General features: G+C 34.0%; 1 protein-coding gene across 1 annotated transcript; it reads right to left on the bottom strand.

Moving 5' to 3' along the window:
- Nucleotides 1-17,739: 17,739 nt before the first annotated feature.
- Nucleotides 17,740-19,501, bottom strand: LOC139872695 (transcription factor MYB4-like). The gene is made up of 3 exons (XM_071860621.1): nt 19,292-19,501; nt 18,881-19,010; nt 17,740-18,516 (listed from the first exon to the last, which is right to left on the bottom strand). Exons 1-3 carry the CDS (start codon nt 19,422-19,424, stop codon nt 18,132-18,134), a joined length of 648 nt encoding a protein of 215 aa, XP_071716722.1. The 5' UTR covers nt 19,425-19,501; the 3' UTR covers nt 17,740-18,131.
- Nucleotides 19,502-22,673: the final 3,172 nt, after the last annotated feature.

Here is a 22,673-nt window from a genome sequence, read left to right as displayed (position 1 = left end):
CAGTTATTGAAGAAAAAGCTAACTACGGCACCTATATTGTCATTGCCTGAAGGGAATGATGATTTTGTGATTTATTGTGACGCATCAAAGTAAGGTCTCGGTTGTGTATTAATGCAACGAACGAAGGTGATTGCTTATGCGTCTAGACAATTGAAGATTCACGAACAAAATTATACGACGCATGATTTGGAATTAGGCGCGGTTGTTTTTGCATTAAAGACTTGGAGGCACTACTTATATGGGGTCAAAAGTATTATATATACCGACCACAAAAGTCTTCAACACATATTTAATCAGAAACAACTGAATATGAGGCAGCGTAGGTGGATTGAATTATTGAATGATTATGACTTTGAGATTCGTTACCACCCGGGGAAGGCAAATGGGGTAGCCGATGCCTTGAGCAGGAAGGACAGAGAACCCATTCGAGTAAAATCTATGAATATAATGATTCATAATAACCTTACTACTCAAATAAAGGAGGCGCAACAAGGAGTTTTAAAAGAGGGAAATTTAAAGGATGAAATACCCAAAGGATCGGAGAAACACCTTAATAATCGGGAAGACGGAACCCGGTATAGGGCTGAAAGGATTTGGGTACCAAAATTTGGAGATATGAGAGAAATGGTACTTAGAGAAGCTCATAAAACCAGATACTCAATACATCCTGGAACGGGGAAGATGTACAAGGATCTCAAGAAACATTTTTGGTGGCCGGGTATGAAAGCCGATGTTGCTAAATATGTAGGAGAATGTTTGACGTGTTCTAAGGTCAAAGCTGAGCATCAGAAACCATCAGGTCTACTTCAACAACCCGAAATCCCGGAATGGAAATGGGAAAACATTACCATGGATTTCATCACTAAATTGCCAAGGACTGCAAGTGGTTTTGATACTATTTGGGTAATAGTTGATCGTCTCACCAAATCAGCACACTTCCTGCCAATAAGAGAAGATGACAAGATGGAGAAGTTAGCACGACTGTATTTGAAGGAAGTCGTCTCCAGACATGGAATACCAATCTCTATTATCTCTGATAGGGATGGCAGATTTATTTCAAGATTCTGGCAGACATTACAGCAAGCATTAGGAACTCGTCTAGACATGAGTACTGCCTATCATCCACAAACTGATGGGCAGAGCGAAAGGACGATACAAACGCTTGAAGACATGCTACGAGCATGTGTTATTGATTTCGGAAACAGTTGGGATCGACATCTACCGTTAGCAGAATTTTCCTACAACAACAGCTAGCATTCAAGCATTGAGATGGCATCGTTTGAAGCACTTTATGGTAGAAAGTGCAGGTCTCCGATTTGTTGAAGTGAAGTGGGGGATAGACAGATTACGGGTCCGGAGATTATACAAGAAACTACCGAGAAGATCATCCAAATTCAACAACGGTTGAAAACCGCCCAAAGTCGACAAAAGAGCTACGCTGACATTAAAAGAAAAGATATAGAATTTGAAATTGGAGAGATGGTCATGCTTAAAGTTGCACCTTGGAAAGGCGTTGTTCGATTTGGTAAACGAGGGAAATTAAATCCAAGGTATATTGGACCATTCAAGATTGTTGATCGTGTCGGACCAGTAGCTTACCGACTTGAGTTACCTCAACAACTCGCAGCTGTACATAACACTTTCCATGTCTCGAATTTGAAGAAATGTTTTGCTAAAGAAGATCTCACTATTCCGTTAGATGAAATCCAAATCAACGAAAAACTCCAATTCATCGAAGAACCCGTCGAAATAATGGATCGTGAGGTTAAAAGACTTAAGCAAAACAAGATACCAATTGTTAAGGTTCGATGGAATGCTCGTAGAGGACCCGAGTTCACCTGGGAGCGTGAAGATCAGATGAAGAATAAATACCCGCATCTATTTCCAGAAGATTCGTCAACACCTTCAACAGCTTAAAATTTCGGGACGAAATTTATTTAACGGGTAGGTACTGTAGTGACCCGAACTTTTCCATGTTTATATATATTAATTGAGATTGATATTTACATGATTAAATGTTTCCAACATGTTAAGCAATCAAACTTGTTAAGACTTGATTAATTGAAATATGTTTCATATAGACAATTGACCACCCAAGTTGACCGGCGATTCACGAACGTTAAAACTTGTAAAAACGACATGACGATATATATATGGATATACATATGGTTAACATGAGATTATGATGGGTAAGTATCTCCATAAGTATATTAACAATGAGTTATATACATATAAACAAGACTACTAACTTAAGGATTTCGAAACGAGACATATATGTAACGATTATCGTTGTAACGACATTTAAATGTATATATATCATATTAAGATATATTAATATATCAAAATATCATGATAATATAATAATTTAACATCTCATTAGATATAATAAACAATGGGTTAACAACATTAATTGAGATCGTTAACTTAAAGGTTTCAAAACAACATTTACATGTAACGACTAACGATGACTTAACGACTCAGTTAAAATGTATATACATGTAGTGTATTTAGATGTATTAAAATACTTTTGGAAGACTTCAAGACATATATCAAAACACTCATACTTAACGAAAATGGTTACAGTTACTTTCCCATTCTTTTCTTTCATCAAGAATTCTAGTCGTATTCTTACCCGTATTATACACAGCTTCAAAACGTACTTACTATGGGTATATACCAATAGGAACTAGCATGGGATTCCACTCTTGATTATGTCATGTATGAATAATCAATTTTAACTTCTACCATGAGCTAGTCAACTAACTAGAACTCCTTTTAACCCCACTCACCACTCACCAATTACCACTCATCATTCACTCCATTTCACTTCCAATTCTCTTTTTAATTCTCTCTCAACACACACACACTATTATGAACATATTTTTCCAGTAGTTAATCATCATCTTCATCAAAAATCACTTCAAGAATCAAGCTATAATCATCATAGGAAGAACACTTCAAGAACACTTCAAAAATCCCTTCAAGTTTACTAATTTACTTCCAAGCTTTCTAATCCATTCCAAGTAATCATCTAAGAGCAAGAAACCTTTGTTATATACAGTAGGTTATCTTTCTTATTCAAGGTAATATTCATATTCAAACTTTGATTCAATTTCTATAACTATAAACTATCTTAATTCGAGTAAAAATCTTACTTGAACTTGTTTTTGTGTCATGATCCTACTTCAAGAACTTTCAAGCCATCCAAGATCCTTTGAAGCTAGATCATTTCTTGTCACTTCCAGTAGGTTTACCTACTAAAATTGAGGTAGTAATGATGTTCATAACATCATTCGATTCATATATATATATATATAACTATCTTATTCGAAGGTTTAAACTCGTAATCACTAGAACATAGTTTAGTTAATTCTAAACTTGTTCGCAAACAAAAGTTAATCCTTCTAACTTGACTTTTAAAATTAACTACACACATGTTCTATATCTATATGATATTCTAACTTAATGATTTAAAACCTGGAAACATGAAAAACACCGTAAAACAGGATTTACGCCGTCGTAGTAACACCGCGGGCTGTTTTGGGTTAGTTAATTAAAAACTATGATAAACTTTGATTTAAAAGTTGTTATTCTGAGAAAATGATTTTTATTATGAACATGAAACTATATCCAAAAATTATGGTTAAACTCAAAGTGGAAGTATGTTTTCTAAAATGGTCATCTAGACGTCGTTCTTTCGACTGAAATGACTACCTTTACAAAAACGACTTGTAACTTATTTTTCCGACTATAAACCTATACTTTTCTGTTTAGATTCATAAAATAGAGTTCAATATGAAACCATAGCAATTTGATTCACTCAAAACGGATTTAAAATGAAGAAGTTATGGGTAAAACAAGATTGGATAATTTTTCTCATTTTAGCTACGTGAAAATTGGTAACAAATCTATTCCAACCATAACTTAATCAACTTGTATTGTATATTATGTAATCTTGAGATACCATAGACACGTATACAATGTTTCGACCTATCATGTCGACACATCTATATATATTTCGGAACAACCATAGACACTCTATATGTGAATGTTGGAGTTAGCTATACAGGGTTGAGGTTGATTCCGAAATATATATAGTTTGAGTTGTGATCAATACTGAGATACGTATACACTGGGTCGTGGATTGATTCAAGATAATATTTATCGATTTATTTCTGTACATCTAACTGTGGACAACTAGTTGTAGGTTACTAACGAGGACAGCTGACTTAATAAACTTAAAACATCAAAATATATTAAAAGTGTTGTAAATATATTTTGAACATACTTTAATATACATGTATATATTGTTATAGGTTCATGAATCAACAGTGGCCAAGTCTTACTTCCCGACGAAGTAAAAATCTGTGAATGTGAGTTATAGTCCCACTTTTAAAATCTAATATTTTTGGGATGAGAATACATGCAGGTTTTATAAATGATTTACAAAATAGACACAAGTACGTGAAACTACATTCTATGGTTGAATTATCGAAATCGAATATGCCCCTTTTTATTAAGTCTGGTAATCTAAGAATTAGGGAACAGACACCCTAATTGACGCGAATCCTAAAGATAGATCTATTGGGCCTAACAAACCCCATCCAAAGTACCGGATGCTTTAGTACTTCGAAATTTATATCATATCCGAAGGGTGTCCCGGAATGATGGGGATATTCTTATATATATGCATCTTGTTAATGTCGGTTACCAGGTGTTCACCATATGAATGACTTTTTATCTCTATGTATGGGATGTGTATTGAAATATGAAATCTTGTGGTCTATTATTATGATTTGATATATATAGGTTAAACCTATAACTCACCAACATTTTTGTTGACGTTTTAAGCATGTTTGTTCTCAGGTGATTATTAAGAGCTTCCGCTGTCGCATACTTAAATAAGGACGAGATTTGGAGTCCATGCTTGTATGATATTGTGTAAAAACTGCATTCAAGAAACTTATTTTGTTGTAACATATTTGTATTGTAAACCATTATGTAATGGTCGTGTGTAAACAGGATATTTTAGATTATCATTATTTGATAATCTACGTAAAGCTTTCTAAACCTTTATTGATGAAATAAAGGTTATGGTTTGTTTTAAAATGAATGCAGTCTTTGAAAAACGTCTCATATAGAGGTCAAAACCTCGCAACGAAATCAATTAATATGGAACGTTTTTAATCAATAAGAACGGGACATTTCAATAAACTCATAAATCAGATTGAGGAAAGAGTTAAAAAGCAAACGGCCGAAGAAACTAACACAAAACAAATCAAAAGAAAGTGGGAAGAAACCAGTGACAATGGTCACAATTTTAACAATCAACACAACAATCACAACTTCAATCGCACCAATTATCGCAACAACAAACGCAACAACAATCATTCCAACAACAACTACAACAACCATCCTAACAAAAATAACCACCACAACAATCGTCCCAACATCAATAACAACCGCAACAACAACAATTCCTATAACAATAATAATCAGAAAAAGCCATGCCAAAGGTGTGAAGAGTACCGCCCGAATGAGTTCTGCATGACATTTTGCACCAAGTGTAAAAGAACTGTCCATGGTGCGAGAAAGTGTGAGGTCTACGGCCCAATGAATAACAGAAATAAAAGAACAGATAATGTCGGAACAAGTAATGCCGCCTTTGTTTGTTATGGATGTGGAAAACCGGGCCACATTAGGAGTAATTGCTCGAACCCAGAGAAAAATAATGGGCAAAGTCATGGAAGAGTTTTCAATATTAATACGGTAAAAGCGCAAGAAGACCCGGAGCTTGTTACGGGTACGTTTCTTATTGATGAAAAACCTGCTTATATTTTATTTGATTCGGGTGCGGATAGAAGCTATATGAGTAGAGATTTTTGTGCTAAATTAAGTGGTCCATTGAAGCCTATGAATAATAAATTTTTACTCGAATTAGCAAACGGTAAATTAATTTCGGCAGATAAAATATGTCAGAATCGAGAAATTAAACTGGTTAGCGAAACGTTTAAGATTGATTTGATACCAGTAGAGTTAGGGAGTTTTGATGTGATAATTGGCATGGACTGGTTGAAAAAGGAGAGAGCAGAGATCGTATGTTACAAAAATGCAATTCGCATTGTACGAGAAAAGGAAAACCCTTAATGGTGTACGGAGAAAAGAGCAACGCAAAGCTAAATTTTATTAGTAATTTGAAGGCGCAAAAGCTAATAAGAAAAGGTTGCTATGCTGTTTTAGCACATGACAAGAAAGTACAAACCGAAGAAAAGAACATCAATGATGTTCCCGTCGCAAAAGAATTTCCCAATGTATTTCCGAAAGAATTACCGGGACTACCTCCACACCGATCCGTTGAATTTCAAATAGATCTTGTACCAGGAGCTGCACCAATAGCTCGTGCTCCATACAGACTCGCACCCATCGAAATGAAGGAACTCCAAAGCCAACTACAAGAACTTTTAGAGCGTGGTTTTATACGACCAAGTACATCACCATGGGGAGCCCCTGTTTTGTTTGTCAAAAAGAAGGATGGTACATTCAGGTTGTGTATCGACTACCGAGAGTTGAACAAACTCACCATCAAGAACCGTTATCCACTACCGAGAATCGACGACTTATTTGATCAACTACAAGGCTCGTCAGTTTATTCGAAGATTGATTTACGTTCTGGGTATCATCAAATGCGGGTGAAGGAGGATGATACTCCGAAGACTGCTTTCAGAACGCGTTACGGTCATTACGAGTTTATGGTTATGCCGTTTGGGTTGACTAAAGCACCAGCTGTGTTCATGGACCTCATGAACCGAGTGTGTGGACCATACCTTGACAAGTTTGTCATTGTTTTATTCGATGACATACTTATTTACTCAAAGAATGATCAAGAGCATGAAGAATATTTGATAAAAGTGCTAGAGTTGTTGAGGAAAGAAAAACTGTACGCTAAATTTTTAAAGTGTGCATTTTGGTTGGAAGAAGTTCAATTACTCGGTCACATAGTGAACAAAAAAGGTATTCAGGTGGATCCGACAAAGATTGAAACCGTTGAAAAGTGGGAAACCCCGAAAACTCCGAAGCATATACGTCAATTTTTAGGATTGGCTGGTTACTACAGAAGATTCATCCAAGATTTTTCCAAAATAGCAAAACCCTTGACTGCATTAACGCATAAAGGGAAGAAATTTGAATGAAAGGATGAGTAGGAGAAAGCGTTTCAATTGTTGAAGAAAAAGTTAACTACGGCACCTATGTTGTCATTGCCTAAAGGGAATGATGATTTTGTGATATATTGTGATGCCTCAAAGCAAGGCCTCGGTTGTGTATTAATGCAATGAACAAAGGTAATTACTTATGCTTCTAGACAATTGAAGATTCACGAGCAGAATTCTATGACGCATGATTTGAAATTAGGCGCGGTTGTTTTTGCATTAAAGACTTGGAGGCACTACTTATATGGGGTCAAAAGCATTATATATACCGATCACAAAAGTCTCCAACACATATTTAATCAGAAACAACTAAACATGAGGCAGCGTAGGTGGATTGAGTTATTGAATGATTACAATTTCGAGATTCGTTACCATCCGGGGAAGGCGAATGTGGTAGCCGACGCTTTGAGTAGAAAGGACAGAGAATCTATGCGGGTAAAAGCTATGAATATAATTATTCGTACTAACCTTACTACTCAAATAAAAGAGGCGCAGCAGGGAGTTGTAAGAGAAGGGAATTTGAAGAATGAAATACCCAAAGGATCGGTGAAACACCTTAATATTCGGGAAGACGAAATCCGATATAGAGCTGAAAGAATTTGGGTACCAAAGTTTAGAGATGTGAGAGAAATGGTACTTAAGGAAGCACATAAAACTAGATATTCAATACATCTCGAAGCGGAGAAGATGTACAAAGATCTCAAGAAACACTTTTGGTGGTCGGGTATAAAAGCCGATATTGCTAAATACGTAGGAGAATGTTTGACGTGTTCTAAGGTCAAAGCTGAACATCAGAAACCATCAGGTCTACTTCAGCAATCTGAAATCCCAGAATGGAAATGGGAAAACATTACTATGGATTTCATTACTAAATTGCCAAGGACTGCAAGTGGTTATGATACTATTTGGGTAATAGTCGATCGTCTCACCAAATCAGCACATTTTCTGCCAATGAGAGAAGATGACAAAATGGAGAAGTTGGCATGATTATACTTGAAAGAAGTTGTCTCCAGACATGGAATACCAATCTCTATTATCTCTGATAGGGATGGCAGATTTGTTTCAAGGTTTTGGCAGACATTACAGCAAGCATTAGGAACTCGTCTAGACATAAGTACTGCCTATCATCCACAGACTGATGGGCAGAGCGAAAGGACGATACAAACACTTGAAGACATGCTACGAGCATGTGTTATTTATTTTGAAAACAGTTGGGATCGACACCTACCGTTAGCAGAGTTTTCCTACAACAACAGTTACCACTCGAGTATTGAGATGACACTGTTTGAGGCACTTTATGGTAGAAAGTGCAGGTCTCCGATTTGTTGGAGTGAAGTTGGGGATAGACAAATTACGGGTCCGGATATAATTCAAGAAACTACCGAGAAGATTATTCAAATTCAACAACGGTTAAAAACCGCCCAAAGTTGACAAAAGAGCTACGCGGACATTAAAAGAAAAGATATAGAATTTGAAATTGGAGAGATGGTCATGCTTAATGTTTCACCTTGGAAAGGTGTTGTTCGATTTGGTAAACGGGGGAAACTAAATCCAAGATACATCGGGCCATTCAAGATTATAGATCGTGTCGGACCAGTAGCTTACCAACTCGACTTACTTCAACAACTCGCGGCTGTACATAACACTTTCCACGTCTCAAATTTGAAGAAATGTTTTGCTAAAGAAGATCTCACTATTCCATTAGATGAAATCAAAATCAACGAAAAACTTCAATTCATTGAAGAACCCGTCGAAATAATGGATCGTGAGGTTAAAAGACTTAAGCAAAACAAGATACCAATTGTTAAGGTTCGATGGAATGCTCGTAGAGGACCCGAGTTCAACTGGGAACGTGAAGACCAGATAAAGAAGAAATACCCGCACTTATTTCCAGAAGATGCGTCAACACCTTCAACCACTTAAAATTTCGGGACGAAATTTATTTAACGGGTAGGTACTGTAGTGACCCGAACTTTTCCATGATTATATATTAAATGAAAACTATATTTGCATGATTAAATGTTTTCAACATGTTAAGTAATCAAACTTGTTAAGACTTGATTAATTGAAATGAGTTTCATGTAGACAATTGACCACCCAAGTTGACCGGCGATTCACGGACGTTAAAAGCTTGTAAAAACTACATGATATATATATATATATATATATATATATATATATATATATATATATATATATATATATATATATATATATATATATATATATATATATATATATATATATATATATATATATATATATATATATATATATATATATATATATATATATATATATATATATATATATATATATATATATATATATATATGGTTAACATGAGATTATGATAAGTAAGTATCTTACTAAGTGTATTAACAATGAGTGATATACATAAAAATGAGATTATTGAATTAAGAAACTCGAAACGATATATATAATGATTTTCGTTATAACAACGTCTTATTAAATACATATGAATCATATTAAGATATAGATACACTATGTTTAACATGATAAAATAATAATTAAGTATATCATTAAGTGTGTTAACAATGAACTACATATGTAAATACAAGACTACTAACTTAAGGATTTCGAAACGAGACATATATGTAACGATTATCGTTATAACGACATTTTAATGTATATATATCATATTAAGATATATTCATACATCATAATATCATTATAATGTAATAATTTAACATTTCATTAGATATAATAAATAATGGGTTAACAACATTAAATGAAATCGTTAACTTAAAGGTTTCAAAACAACACTTACATGTAATGACTAACGATGACTTAACGACTCAGTTAAAATGTATATACATGTAGTGTATTAATATGTATTTGTACAATTTTGAAAGAATTCAAGACACATATCAAAGTACTTCTACTTAACAAAAATGCTTACAAATACATCCTCATTCATTTTCATCAACAATTCTACTCGTATGCACCCGTATTCGTACTCGTACAATACACAGCTTCTAAATGTATATACTATTGGTATATACACTTCAATGATCAGCTCCTTAGCAGCCCATGCGAGTTATTAAACATGTGGGAAGCATCATTTAGCAACTAGCATGAAATATCTCACAAAATTACAAAAAATATTATAAATCATTCATGAATTATTTGCATGAAAACAAACTTACATATCCTTTATATCTAATCCATATACCAACGACCAAAAATACCTACAAATAATTTCATTCTTTAATTTTCTTCATCTAATTGATCTCTCCCAAGTTCTATCTTCAAGTTCTAAGTGTTCTTCATAAATTCTATAAGTTCTAGTTTCATAAAATCAAGAATACTCTCAAGTTTACGAGTCTACTTCCAAGCTTTCTAATCCATTTCAAGTGATCATCTAATCTCAAGAAATCTTTCTTATTTACAGTAATATATCTTTCTAATTCAAGGTAATACTCATATTCAAACTTTGGTTCAATTTATATAACTATAACAATCTTATTTCGAGTGATAATCTTACTTGAACTTGTTTTCGTGTCATAATTCTACTTCAAGAACTTTCAAGCCATCCAAGAATCCTTTGACGCTAGATCAATTTTTGTCACTTCCAGTAGGTTTACCTACTAAACTGGAGGTAGTAATGATGTTCATAACATCATTCGATTCATATATATAAAACTATCTTATTCGAAGATTTGAACATGTAATCACTAGAACATAGTTTAGTTAATTCTAAACTTGTTCGCAAATAAAGTTAATCCTTCTAACTTGACTTTTAAAATCAACTATAAACATGTTCTATATCTATGTGATATGCTAACTTAATGATTTAAAACCTGGAAACACGAAAAACACCGTAAAATGGGACATACGCCTTCGTAGTAACACCACGGGCTGTTTTGTGTTAGTTAATTAAAAACTATGATAAACTTTGATTTAAAAGTTGTTCTTCTGGGAAAATGATTTTTCTTATGAACATGAAACTATATCCAAAAATCATGGTTAAACTCAAAGTGGAAGTATGTTTTCCAAAATGGTCATTTAGACGTCGTTCTTTCGACTAAAATGACTACCTTTACAAAAACGACTTGTAACCTCTTTAAAAAATGTCGTTATTTCGACGGAAATGACTACCTCTTTAAAAAATGACTTGTAACCTGTATTTCCGACTATAAACTTATACTTTTTCTGTTTAGTTTCGTAAATATCAGTTCATTATGAAACCATAGCAACTTGAATCACTCAAAACAGATTTGAAATGAAGAAATGACGGGTAAAACAAAATTGGATAAATTTGCTAGTTTTAGCTATGAAAATTTTGTAACAAATCTAGACTAAACATATTCTAACTAATTTATATTGTATTATACGTATTATGTAATCTTGGGATACCATAGACACGTATACAATATTTTGACATATCATATCGACCCATCTATATATATATATATATATATATATATATATATATATATATATATATATTCGGAACAACCATAGACACTCTATATGCAGTAATGTTTGAGTTAGCTATACAGGGTTGAGGTTGATTCCAAAATAATATATATACTTTGAGTTGTGATCTAGCCTGAGACTTGTATACACCGGGTCGTGGATTGATTCGAGATAATATATATTGATTTATTTCAGTACATCTAACTGTGGATAACTAGTTGTAGGTTACTAACGAGGACTGCTGACTTAACAAACTCAAATCATAAAAACGTAATAAAAAATGTTGTAAACATATTTTGAACATACTTTGATATATATGTACATATTTGTTATAGGTTTGTGAATCGACCAGTGACCAAGTCTTATTTCCCGACGAAGTAAAAATCTGTGAAAGTGAGTTATAGTCCCACTTTTAAAATCTGATATTTTTGAGATGAGAATACATGCAGTTTTATAAATGTTTTATGAAATAGACACAAGTAATCGAAACTACATTCTATGGTTGAATTATTAAACCGAATATGCCCCTTTTAGCTTGGTAGCCTAAGAATTAGGGAACTGGCCCCTAATTGACGCGAATCCTAAAGGTAGATCTACGGGAACTAACAACCCCCATTCTAGAATTTGGAATGCTTTAGTACTTCGAGTTTATCATGTCCGATGGGTGTCCCGGAATAATGGGGATATTCTATATGCATCTTGTTAATGTCGGTTACGAGGTGTTCACCATATGAATGATTTTTGTCTCTATGCAGTTTGCGAAATTCCTGATATGAGATGTGTTATAAAAATGAAATCTTGTGGTCTATTATTATGATTTGATAATATATATGTTAAACATATAACTCACCAACATTTTTGTTGACGTTTTAAGCATGTTTATTCTCAGGTGATTATTAAGAGCTTCCGCTGTTGCATACTAAAATAAGGTCAGGATTTGGAGTCCATGCCTGTATGATATTGTGTAAAAACTGCATTCAAGAAACTTATTTCGATGTAATATATTTTTATTTTAAACCATTATGTAATAGTCGTGTGTAAACGGTATATTTTAGATTATCATTATTTGATAATCTACGTAATGTTTTTTTTAAAACCTTTATTAATAAAATAAAGGTTATGGTTGTTTTAAAAATGAATGCAGTCTTTGAAAAATGTGACGCCCCGTACTAAATCATCATGTACGGACCATCAACAACAGGATCATTACAAGGTTAAGTACTATATGCTGTAATTAAAGAAGTTGCATTCACGATAAAAAGGTGATGTCATAACCGACATCAAATGTTTTACATTTCAAAAGCATGCTTCACTAAGTAGAAGCAAATAATAAGTGTATGTGACCACAACGGTCGTTACAAGTCATAGTTCAAAAGTACTAATGTTTGAATGCAAAATAAAGTAGTTCATGCGATAACAACTCTAAGCAGCGGGTGTCTACAGCACGACTAGTACACAGCGGAAGCTAACCTCAAGCACATGAGAAAAACATGCTTAAAAACGTCAAAACAAATGTTGGTGAGCTATAGTTTAAGTATAACAGTATGTAAGGTAGGCCACGAGATTTCAGTGCTACAAAGAGCGTTTCAAAACATTATGATAAAGTATATGTTGATCGTGGGCACTTGGTAACTAACTTAACGTTTATACCCCCTGAAAGTACACTTGGCAAGTGCGTATGTTTACGAAGTATTAAACACTCGTTAAATGCTAGCGCTACTAGCCCGAGTGGGGATGTCAAACCCTATGGATCCATATCTAAGATTCGCGTTCACGGTTCAAAAATCAATGATTAAACGTTACCGAGCTAAAGGGAATGTTTCTGCCGCTGTATAACCCACACATATATAAGTTTAAGTACTCGTGCCTAGTATGTAAAACATAAAATCCGCATGTATTCTCAGTTCCCAAAATAAGTTAAAGTAAAAAGGGAATGCTATAACTCACAATGATATGTAGCGGTAAAGTAGTAGTCGGGAAAGGTGTGCAAGTAAACGGTCCGAGGTCCTCAACCTAAATCAAATAGTACTAAGTCAGTAAATCGTCTTAATAGGTTTAAAATTATGTATTTAAGGTCTTAAGGGTCATCATCATTCATCATTAAACAAAAGGCGTAAGGTAGGTTTCGTTTATGAAAGTAGTTTAAAACAAAGTCTGACTTCAGTCAGTCACCATGGCCTCTACCCTTACTGAATTAAGGTGAGACCAGTGGCCATGGCTCCGTCTAGGAGTCCCTTAAGTGTGGTAAAATTTACATAACCAAACTCGTCTTGGTTTGACCGTGGCGATGGTCTAAGTGCGAGTAGGTCAGAAATTTCTACACAACGTTAAAGGACATAGTAACGATCGGAGGGCCATAAATCCTAAACCGTAACTCGGATTAAGACGAGTCCTATATTAAAAATTATCTACTTAAAAAGTTCTATCTAAAAATCAAGGTTAGAAAAGCCCAGGTCTACTGGTCTATTACAGAAACATCAGATCAGTAGCTTTTGGACAGAATAGTGAGTTTAAAAGGGTTCCGGTGGTCTTGGTGCTTGATGTTCATCATGGTTCTCATCCTTGATGCATATAGCTTCAAGTGTACAACTCATTGATGTATCTACATCATCTTAACCAAGTCTTGACCATCATAACCCTTGTGCAAGTCCAAGACATGTAGCACAACTCACTTAAGAGTTGTATGAAGTTTGATGAACTATAGTTACATCAAAGTCTTAGATCTAACACATACATGAACTTTAAAGCTAATAACAAGTTACAAACTTGAAAGTGAACTAACTAATCAAGATCATAAGTAGTAGAACATAGTTCTTAGTTTGATCTTGAAGATCCAAGACTCAAAAGTCTAGATCCAAAGTTATATTTAAAGAAAACTTATTTGTGTGTTCTTGAACTTTCAAAGTTAACTTAATTTGTTCAAGAGATATGAGATCAAGACTAACTTGTAGTACTTGACCATATAAACTAACTACATGAAATTAAAGTGCATAAATTGAAGAAGTAAACTTAAATAAACAAGAAAAAGATTCATGGTTGTTCATACTTTTAAAGATTCAACCAAAGTTTATCTTTAAGTAAAGTAAACTTTAAGTTTACTTCCATGACTTACAAGTATGATTTTATACAACCATGAACTTAAATCTTTTGATGCAACATATGTAGAACATAAACTAGTAAGTTAGTTCTTGTTGTTCTTGTTAGTACAAGATAAAAAGAAGAATTCAAACTAGAAAGCTTGATTCTTGTTAACTAGTAAGTAATCATCAACAAGTATGTAAACAACAAGTAATTAACTACAACAACAACAAGTGATGATGATGATTATGGGTTGTTATATCACGGTTTTGACAAGAAGAAAGGAAGAGAAAAAGTCTCATGTAACTTACAAGTTTAGAGAGAAAAAGAGAGGAAATGTTGAGAGGATTTTGCAAGTAAATGAGTGTGTGTGTGAATGAGGTTTGCAAGTGAACAAATGTTGTAAAATAAAAGATTTTGAATCCCTTCCCACCTAAGGAAGCTGTCGATCAGCTGCACACAAGGGAGGGAGGGTGTTGTTTGTTGGTTACAAGCATGTAAAAGCTAAAAAGGTTGGTTACTTGGTGTATGTGCATGGGGATAACAAGTTAACTAGATTCCAAGTAACATAACCAACTAGTTACAACTCTAAGTATTACTTACATGTAATATTGGGCTAGTTAGTCCACTAATAATGTAGGGTGGGCTTATAAGCCCAAGGTCATAAGTTCATTGCACTAGTCAAGCCCAAGTTCAATTATTTAACAAATAAAGTCCAACAAAAGCCCAAGTAATTAACCAACAACCTTAGTTAATTAAAATGATTAATAAAACTTAATCATGAATGCAAATAATACTTGAAAATATTATTCGTGAAGTTTCGTGTGTCACAAAGACGTTTCGGGCACTTAAAAGTCAAGTACGGGCAATCATGATAACATGTAAATGTAATAACATACATTCGTTTAATCACACGTATTAATAATAATAATTATTAATAAATTAACGTTGGAAATTCCAGGGTCGTTACAAAAAACGTCTCATATAGAGGTCAAAACCTCGCGACGGAATCAATTAATATGGAACGTTTATAATCAATATGAACGACACATTTCATAAACACCCTATTGTAACCCTAACATATGTGCACAAAATTGATAGTAAAAAATCTCTGGTTTGCGCCCGTGGACTAAACCCTTCTCCGTGTTTTGGAGTTGGGATATAACCACGTTAAATCCCGTGTCGTTTTATGCTTTTGTTTATCGTTATGCTTTAATTATTCGTTTGTCATTCGTGGGTATGGTGATCAGTATAAATCACCTGTCTTGTGTGGGTCCTAAATCTTAACAACCCATAATTATGGGACGATAATGGCATAATATGATATGAAACTAAGATGATTTCTCACTCATTTCTTTTCTCACAAGTTTTGAATTTATAGTCGGTCTATCGAGAGGGAACGAGGAATTCAAGATGGAAAACGTGCTGTCTAAATTGAGCGTCTTATAAATCCCTTGTCACACTCCCATTCTCGAACCAACACAATCACTCTTCACACGATGACAATAAGGGAAACATACAACGATCCAAACACGTATGCTTCTATATATGTCTCTCGCGACATCACATTCAAAATCTGAATACCTTCTACAATATAAAGAACCTCACTCTCACATTTAATAATGTAAATTCAAGAGTATCATAATACAAAATTAATAAGAGTTAAACTACACCGTAACATAACAAACATGAACCATCTCTATTTGGTTGAGTGTTTACTGCCATTCTGAGTGCCCGTGACGTCTCGAGTTTGAGTCTCACTTAAAGATTTTATAATGCAATTTGTTTTGAAGTTGCTTATGGAGTCCTCTGAAGGCATCGTTGTCTGAGTCGATCCTATGGCAGTTGTTCAGGGGTGCTTCCCAATGATGATTACATTCAGAGCATGTTCTATGATAGTTTTTCGCTAGAACAGACATGTAAAACCGATATTATCGGTTGGTGGGAACTCTTTTAGTGGTCCCATGTCAGTGACTCCAATAAGAGAGTTTTGTACGAAACTTCTTTGGAGTTAATGACTACAATCTCGCTGTTAAAAAAATAAATAACAAACATGCTTTCCAATATGAAAGTTTTGTACGAAATTGTGTTGGTGCATGTAATCCCCAGTTCTATTATTTGTAATAGTTCTATTGTTAACGTTTGTTACATTTCGGTCATGTATGAATATTGGTTGGCAACTCAGACCATCGACCGATGGAAGGCACCATCGGTCGAGGGACAAGGACCATCGACCGACGGTCAGAGACCATCGACCTAGGGTCACTGCAGGAGTATATAAATAGAGGTGTCGGGTTTATTGATTAGCTTACGAACCCTACACCTCCTAGCCGACTCATTCACTCCTGTTAATGTCCCTAGCAATACCCCAACTGTATACAAACCCTTAGGCGTCGATTTCATCAACAATTGGTTGGTTTTCTTCGATCCCGAAGCGTAATCATATTCGTCTCGATCTAGATTAGTGTTTTCCGCCTCTAATCCTAGTTATACGTTTGATCTAAGATCCATACATCGTCTAAAAATTGGTTAATCAAAGTATGCCAATTGGTGATCATATTCGCATTTGTACCTATCAGTAAACCTAGGTACAAAAAAGGAACGAAACCTGCTAAATTAGTTAAACAACGGCCGTGTCCCGAGCCATTTCATCTAGCTCAGTTGAGGTGATGCCAATTTGATTTTGAGACATTCAATTGAAAAACAGATACGATTTTTCATGTGTCATGTTATTTTGAAAAGATATGATTGATATTTTTACTCAATGTGTTTGATTTATATGAAATTATCTTGTGACCATTTTCAAATTTTTTATTTTTATTTTTTTTTTTTTTTTGGCCATCTCAAAATGTATAATTTAAAAAAATTGATTTGAACCTTAGATTTTTTACGAAAATATTTAAACGTTAACAGAAAAATAATCCTCTAAAAAAAACATAGTTTATACAGTAGTAATGAGGTAAACTTTTTAACATTCTACATATACGACTTTATGTACGTACTATGATACTAGAAACAAAATACATCATTCTATGTATAGCTAGATATACAAAATGATATCATAAATTTACATAATACTCCGTATCACTTTTAATCAACTCAACATTATGAATTGAGTTGCACATCATGCAGCAATAGTTGTACATTTTATTCCTTCTAAAGAAATTAAATACTCCATATATACTACCTAATTTACCACATCCATGAAATGCTAGTACGTTTGTCTAGCTACCTAGCTAGATTTCATTTCATGATCGAATTGACTCTGATATTTTTAGTATAAACCCAAACTTGACCACTGAAACTCGTCGCTCATCGTTATATCATGACCAGAACTCGGACCCATCTAACCGTTGATCATCTCATAACAGCTGAACCCGAAGAGTATTGATCATGATCAGCTCATGATCTTATGGCATCAAAATCAGCTAAAAATGGATCTGTCCAAAAGTCCCCATGAGTATACGTTTGCATAGAATCGCCACTCGAAACTAAACAATCAGAACTATTAAACATTGTGGACGATAATTCTGCACTTGAAGAATACGATGATGCAATTGATTCTGTAGATAATGTTGCCCATAAAGCTTCAATATCATCATTGTCTTGAACTAGACTTATTAAAGTGCTAGGATCATTAACCGATTCTGAGGTCTCATCGTGTACGATTTTGTTCTCATTTTGATCATCATCCTTTTTAACTACTCGTTTTCTCAAATGTGTATGCCAATAGTTTTTTATTTTATTGTCGCTTCGTCCTGGTAATTGGGCCGCTATTGTTGCCCATCTGTTATAAATAAACAACAAATTCGCAATTACAAACATGCATGTGGTCCATGTGGAGGTGATATATATCTCATTTTTCTCAATTTAATAGTTCGACTTTTCAAGTCAATCTTTATTAACTTTGACTTAAAATATGTTTGTTTGTGTTATATACAGAGTAAAATTTAGTGAAATTTATATAAATGAAAACACGTTTAAAGACATGTACATTCATATAAATTTAATTAGATAATACAAAACAAACAAAAATATTTTAAATCAAAGTTGATAAAGAAATATTTTAAAGCTAAACGAAAACTATTAAATTGAGACGGATGGAATATAAAATTTGATTAAGCACGCAAAATATGAAGATGAAAGAGTACTTGTTGCCGATTTTGCTATGTAATTCCAAAATTTGTTCTTCTTCTTGTTTAGTAAAATTTCCATGTTTCACATTTGGACGAAGATAATTCATCCAACGCAGTCTACAACTCTTTCCACATCTTGACACACCTATACAACGTAAATAATAATTACAATTAGAGAATTAGAGGATAATAATAATAATAATAATAATAATAATAAATACTCCGTATTTTATTAATATTAATATTAGAATTAAATATTAATAATAGTAATAGTAACATTAAAAAACACTGACAAGACATCAATTCTTTTTTTTGGCTTTAGTGTTTCAAAAACACTTGAAGAAATATCAAAAAACTCAATCACCACTCCATGTGTTCTAATTAAACAACAAAAAATAAACAAAATAGGTGTAATTAAATAATTACCGGCAAACCTTGGAATTTCACGCCAATTCCAATGGCCATATCTTTGTATATAAGCTTTCAGTTTATCATCTTCTTCTTTGCTCCATGGTCCTTTTTTCATGCCGTTTTTAGTGATATTTGATGTTCGCGACATTGCTATTTCTTAATCACTTAAACTTAAGATTTTCTGTATATTAATTTTGTTTTGAAATAGTTATTAGGTATTTTGATGACTAGAGAGTCATGATCATTGTGTGTGTAAAGCGCTCTCTTATAGTAGTGAAAACGTACAAGATCGTCTGTTGGTCTTGGTCAAAAAACATCGAAGCAAGTGGCTTACCAAGAAACTAAGGCCTTCTTTAAAGAAGTTAGAGTGAAATTTCCATTTTTAAATGTGTTAATTACTAATATTAATTAATATAATATTTGTGACAACTATTTACTAATATTAATAACTATTTTGGTTGAAAGATACGTTTATTTATTGATAAATTACAATTAATTAATTGTAATATATTACAATTACAAAGCTGGTAAATCATAAATCATAAATCACATCTTATATACATGTGTCCTTATCCGTTAATGAAGAAATGCGTGGTTGAATGTCTTTACTGGTGATAGTATACCACACTTTCAAGATATTAATCGTGGTTCATCAACAACCACTTATAAAGCAAATGCCAATATAAGGGTCGCGAAGATATTCATACTTGCTAAAGTTCAATGACATCGAATCTAGTGTTTCATAAACCTCCGTCAAATAAAAGAAAGATATGAAAACTATTCATAATTCGGCCGCCCACATATCCTACTAATGAAAAAGAGCTTTGATTTCCCTTTGTAAGAACTCATTTTCGAATAGTCAACTAATCTTTCTAAAGTATTTCGACCCTATACATATGTTACCTTTAGGTTACACGAAATCTTTATTCAAAATAAGACAGGCACAACTCCAATATAGGCAATTAAAATTGAAGGTCAAGAACAAAGAGTTTAATGTATATTGTGAGTGTTCATATTTTCATCATTATGAAAAGTGAGACAAATACACTCTATATATAGAGTATAAAAGGTTACACATTTTGCTAAAGGGTACCATGAATGGTCACACCTTTTGGATAAAAGGTGTCCATGAATAGTTATAAATTTTAATGAAGCATAACCTAAATCACATTTTGCTACGTCCGGAGAATCGCCAACAAGAGCATAAACCCTTTACACTCACCCTTATTACCTATCTTCGTGATTAGAGTTACTTGGCCTTATATCTTCGATAAGGCTCGTTGGAAGTTTACAAACAATTGACGTCATCCGTGGGACACACACAAACACATACTCTGTTTAAAAAAGTGCTAAACTAACGCCATGGTAGATTTCTATCTTGTACCACCTGGGGTCACCTCACCCACAGAGACACTCATCTCAAACCAGACTCAACCAGAATTCGTAACGATTGGAAGTGTCACTCAAACACCACTCACCCCCGCTGCATTCATCTTCACAAATTGTCATGGCTCAATTTGGGCAAAACCACCGCCAATGATAGACAAGACTTTATACTAAATAATTAGGATCACATTAGGTTAGTTATGAGAGACCTACGGGCATCGGGTCATCTCCAAAGTCGATGAACTTTAACTTATGAAAGTGAAGAATACGACGAGGAAAGGGAAATGGAGGCTCCACCCAACCGAGGCCTTCCTTTAAAAACTTAACCAGCCATTTACTAGTTAAAACTACGATGCGGCAAACCAGAGTTACGCACATGTGTCAGCCGCGGACCACCTTCAAAGGTCCCATTTGTCATGGCCCCGACTTGGCCTCGAGACATGCCATGAATAGTGGATTCCAACACTAGATTAACGACCACTAAAATGCATTAACATAAGTATACAAAACAGAGTAACATGGTTCATGGATTTACAAATACATAACAAATTTAAGTTAACATAAGTATACAAAACAGAGTAACATGGTTCATGGATTTACAAATACATAACAAATTTAAGTTTACAAGACATCATAGTAAATATTCTTTCAAAAGTAAGTATTGCAATGCAAGCATCGAGAGAGTTAACTTTAAGAACCAGAGAACAAATAATGTGACAATCCATGTGAAACGACCCAACCCGTTATTATACCGACCCGGAAAATTTTTCTTTTATATAATGCATTAATATTGATAACAACGACACCATAATTGTGTTTACCAAACATTTCCAATATTTGACAAGTTTAAACAACCTTAAATTATACATTACACAAGTTTAGGTGTTAAAATGGGTATAACAACCCACGACCCGTTTAACACGACCAACAGACACTTTCAATCGAAAGCGTTTAACTCCAACATAAGACCGAGCATAGTGATTGGAAAAACACTACCCAATTCTAAATCGAATACAAAAGCAAAGTCTTCTAAAGCAAACCCCGCAATAATCCACTAGTCCCCACGCTTACCCTTGCCACCTTTTCCACGCGAATCTATAAAAATATAAACAACGAGAGAGTAAACTATAAAGCTTAGTGAGGATAAACATACTACGTATCATCAACACAAGTAATAAACACATACCGCATCCTTGTATAACTAAGCAAAGCTATACATAACGTACCACCATGTCAATCCGCAAGATTAGCTACATCACAACAATATATATATATATATATATATATATATATATATATATATATATATATATATATATATATATATATATATATATATATATATATATATATATATATATATATATATATATATATATATATATATATATAATAACCAAAAACCCCAAGGTTAACCCCTTAACCTTAAACACACGAAGGCTGGCCGAAACCACACGCGCCCAGTGAATCCGAAACCACACGCGATTCACCACCTTCACCTCAACGACAATAGGGATGTATGAATTACACGAGACATTGTGAATTCGAACTACACGAGATTTACTAGTAAAGCCGAACTACATGAGAATCACTACCCTAGGCCGCAACAACAACAACAATGGGAACGTCCGAACTACATGCGACATTCTGAATTCGAACTACACGAGATTCACTAGTGAAGCCAAACTACACGAGAATCACTACCCGAATCACCTCAACAACATCAACGGGGTTGACCTACTTGTCAATGTGAATCCGAAATCACACGCGATTTACTACCCAATTCATCTCAACAACAACAACGGGGTTGACCTACTTGTCAAAGTGAATTCGAACTCAAGAGATTCACTACCCTACGGGTGGTAACCCAATACGCACAAATGTTCCACGTGGAAGCTAAACTCACGGGGTCCATCATCCCACACACATGTAAAGTGAACCTGTATGCACAAGGATCACTCTACCCCACCTGCACCCATCATATACATACATACGCATATAATATATTTAC

The sequence above is a fragment of the Rutidosis leptorrhynchoides genome, chromosome 10 (genome assembly GCF_046630445.1).
Source record: "Rutidosis leptorrhynchoides isolate AG116_Rl617_1_P2 chromosome 10, CSIRO_AGI_Rlap_v1, whole genome shotgun sequence".
NCBI lineage: Eukaryota > Viridiplantae > Streptophyta > Magnoliopsida > Asterales > Asteraceae > Rutidosis > Rutidosis leptorrhynchoides.
The sequence above is the reverse complement of the archived record's forward strand: the minus strand, read 5'-3'. Positions and strand labels throughout refer to the sequence as shown.

Bases quoted from the DNA above. Each gene is read 5' to 3' on its own strand.
- LOC139872695 (XM_071860621.1), bottom strand. From the start codon at position 19,424: ATGTCGCGAACATCAAATATCACTAAAAACGGCATGAAAAAAGGACCA. The intron at 19,011-19,291 runs GTAATTATTTAA...TACGTTGTATAG, and splicing joins TGAAATTCCAAGGTTTGCCG to GTGTGTCAAGATGTGGAAAG. The intron at 18,517-18,880 runs GTACTCTTTCAT...TATTTATAACAG, and splicing joins CATAGCAAAATCGGCAACAA to ATGGGCAACAATAGCGGCCC.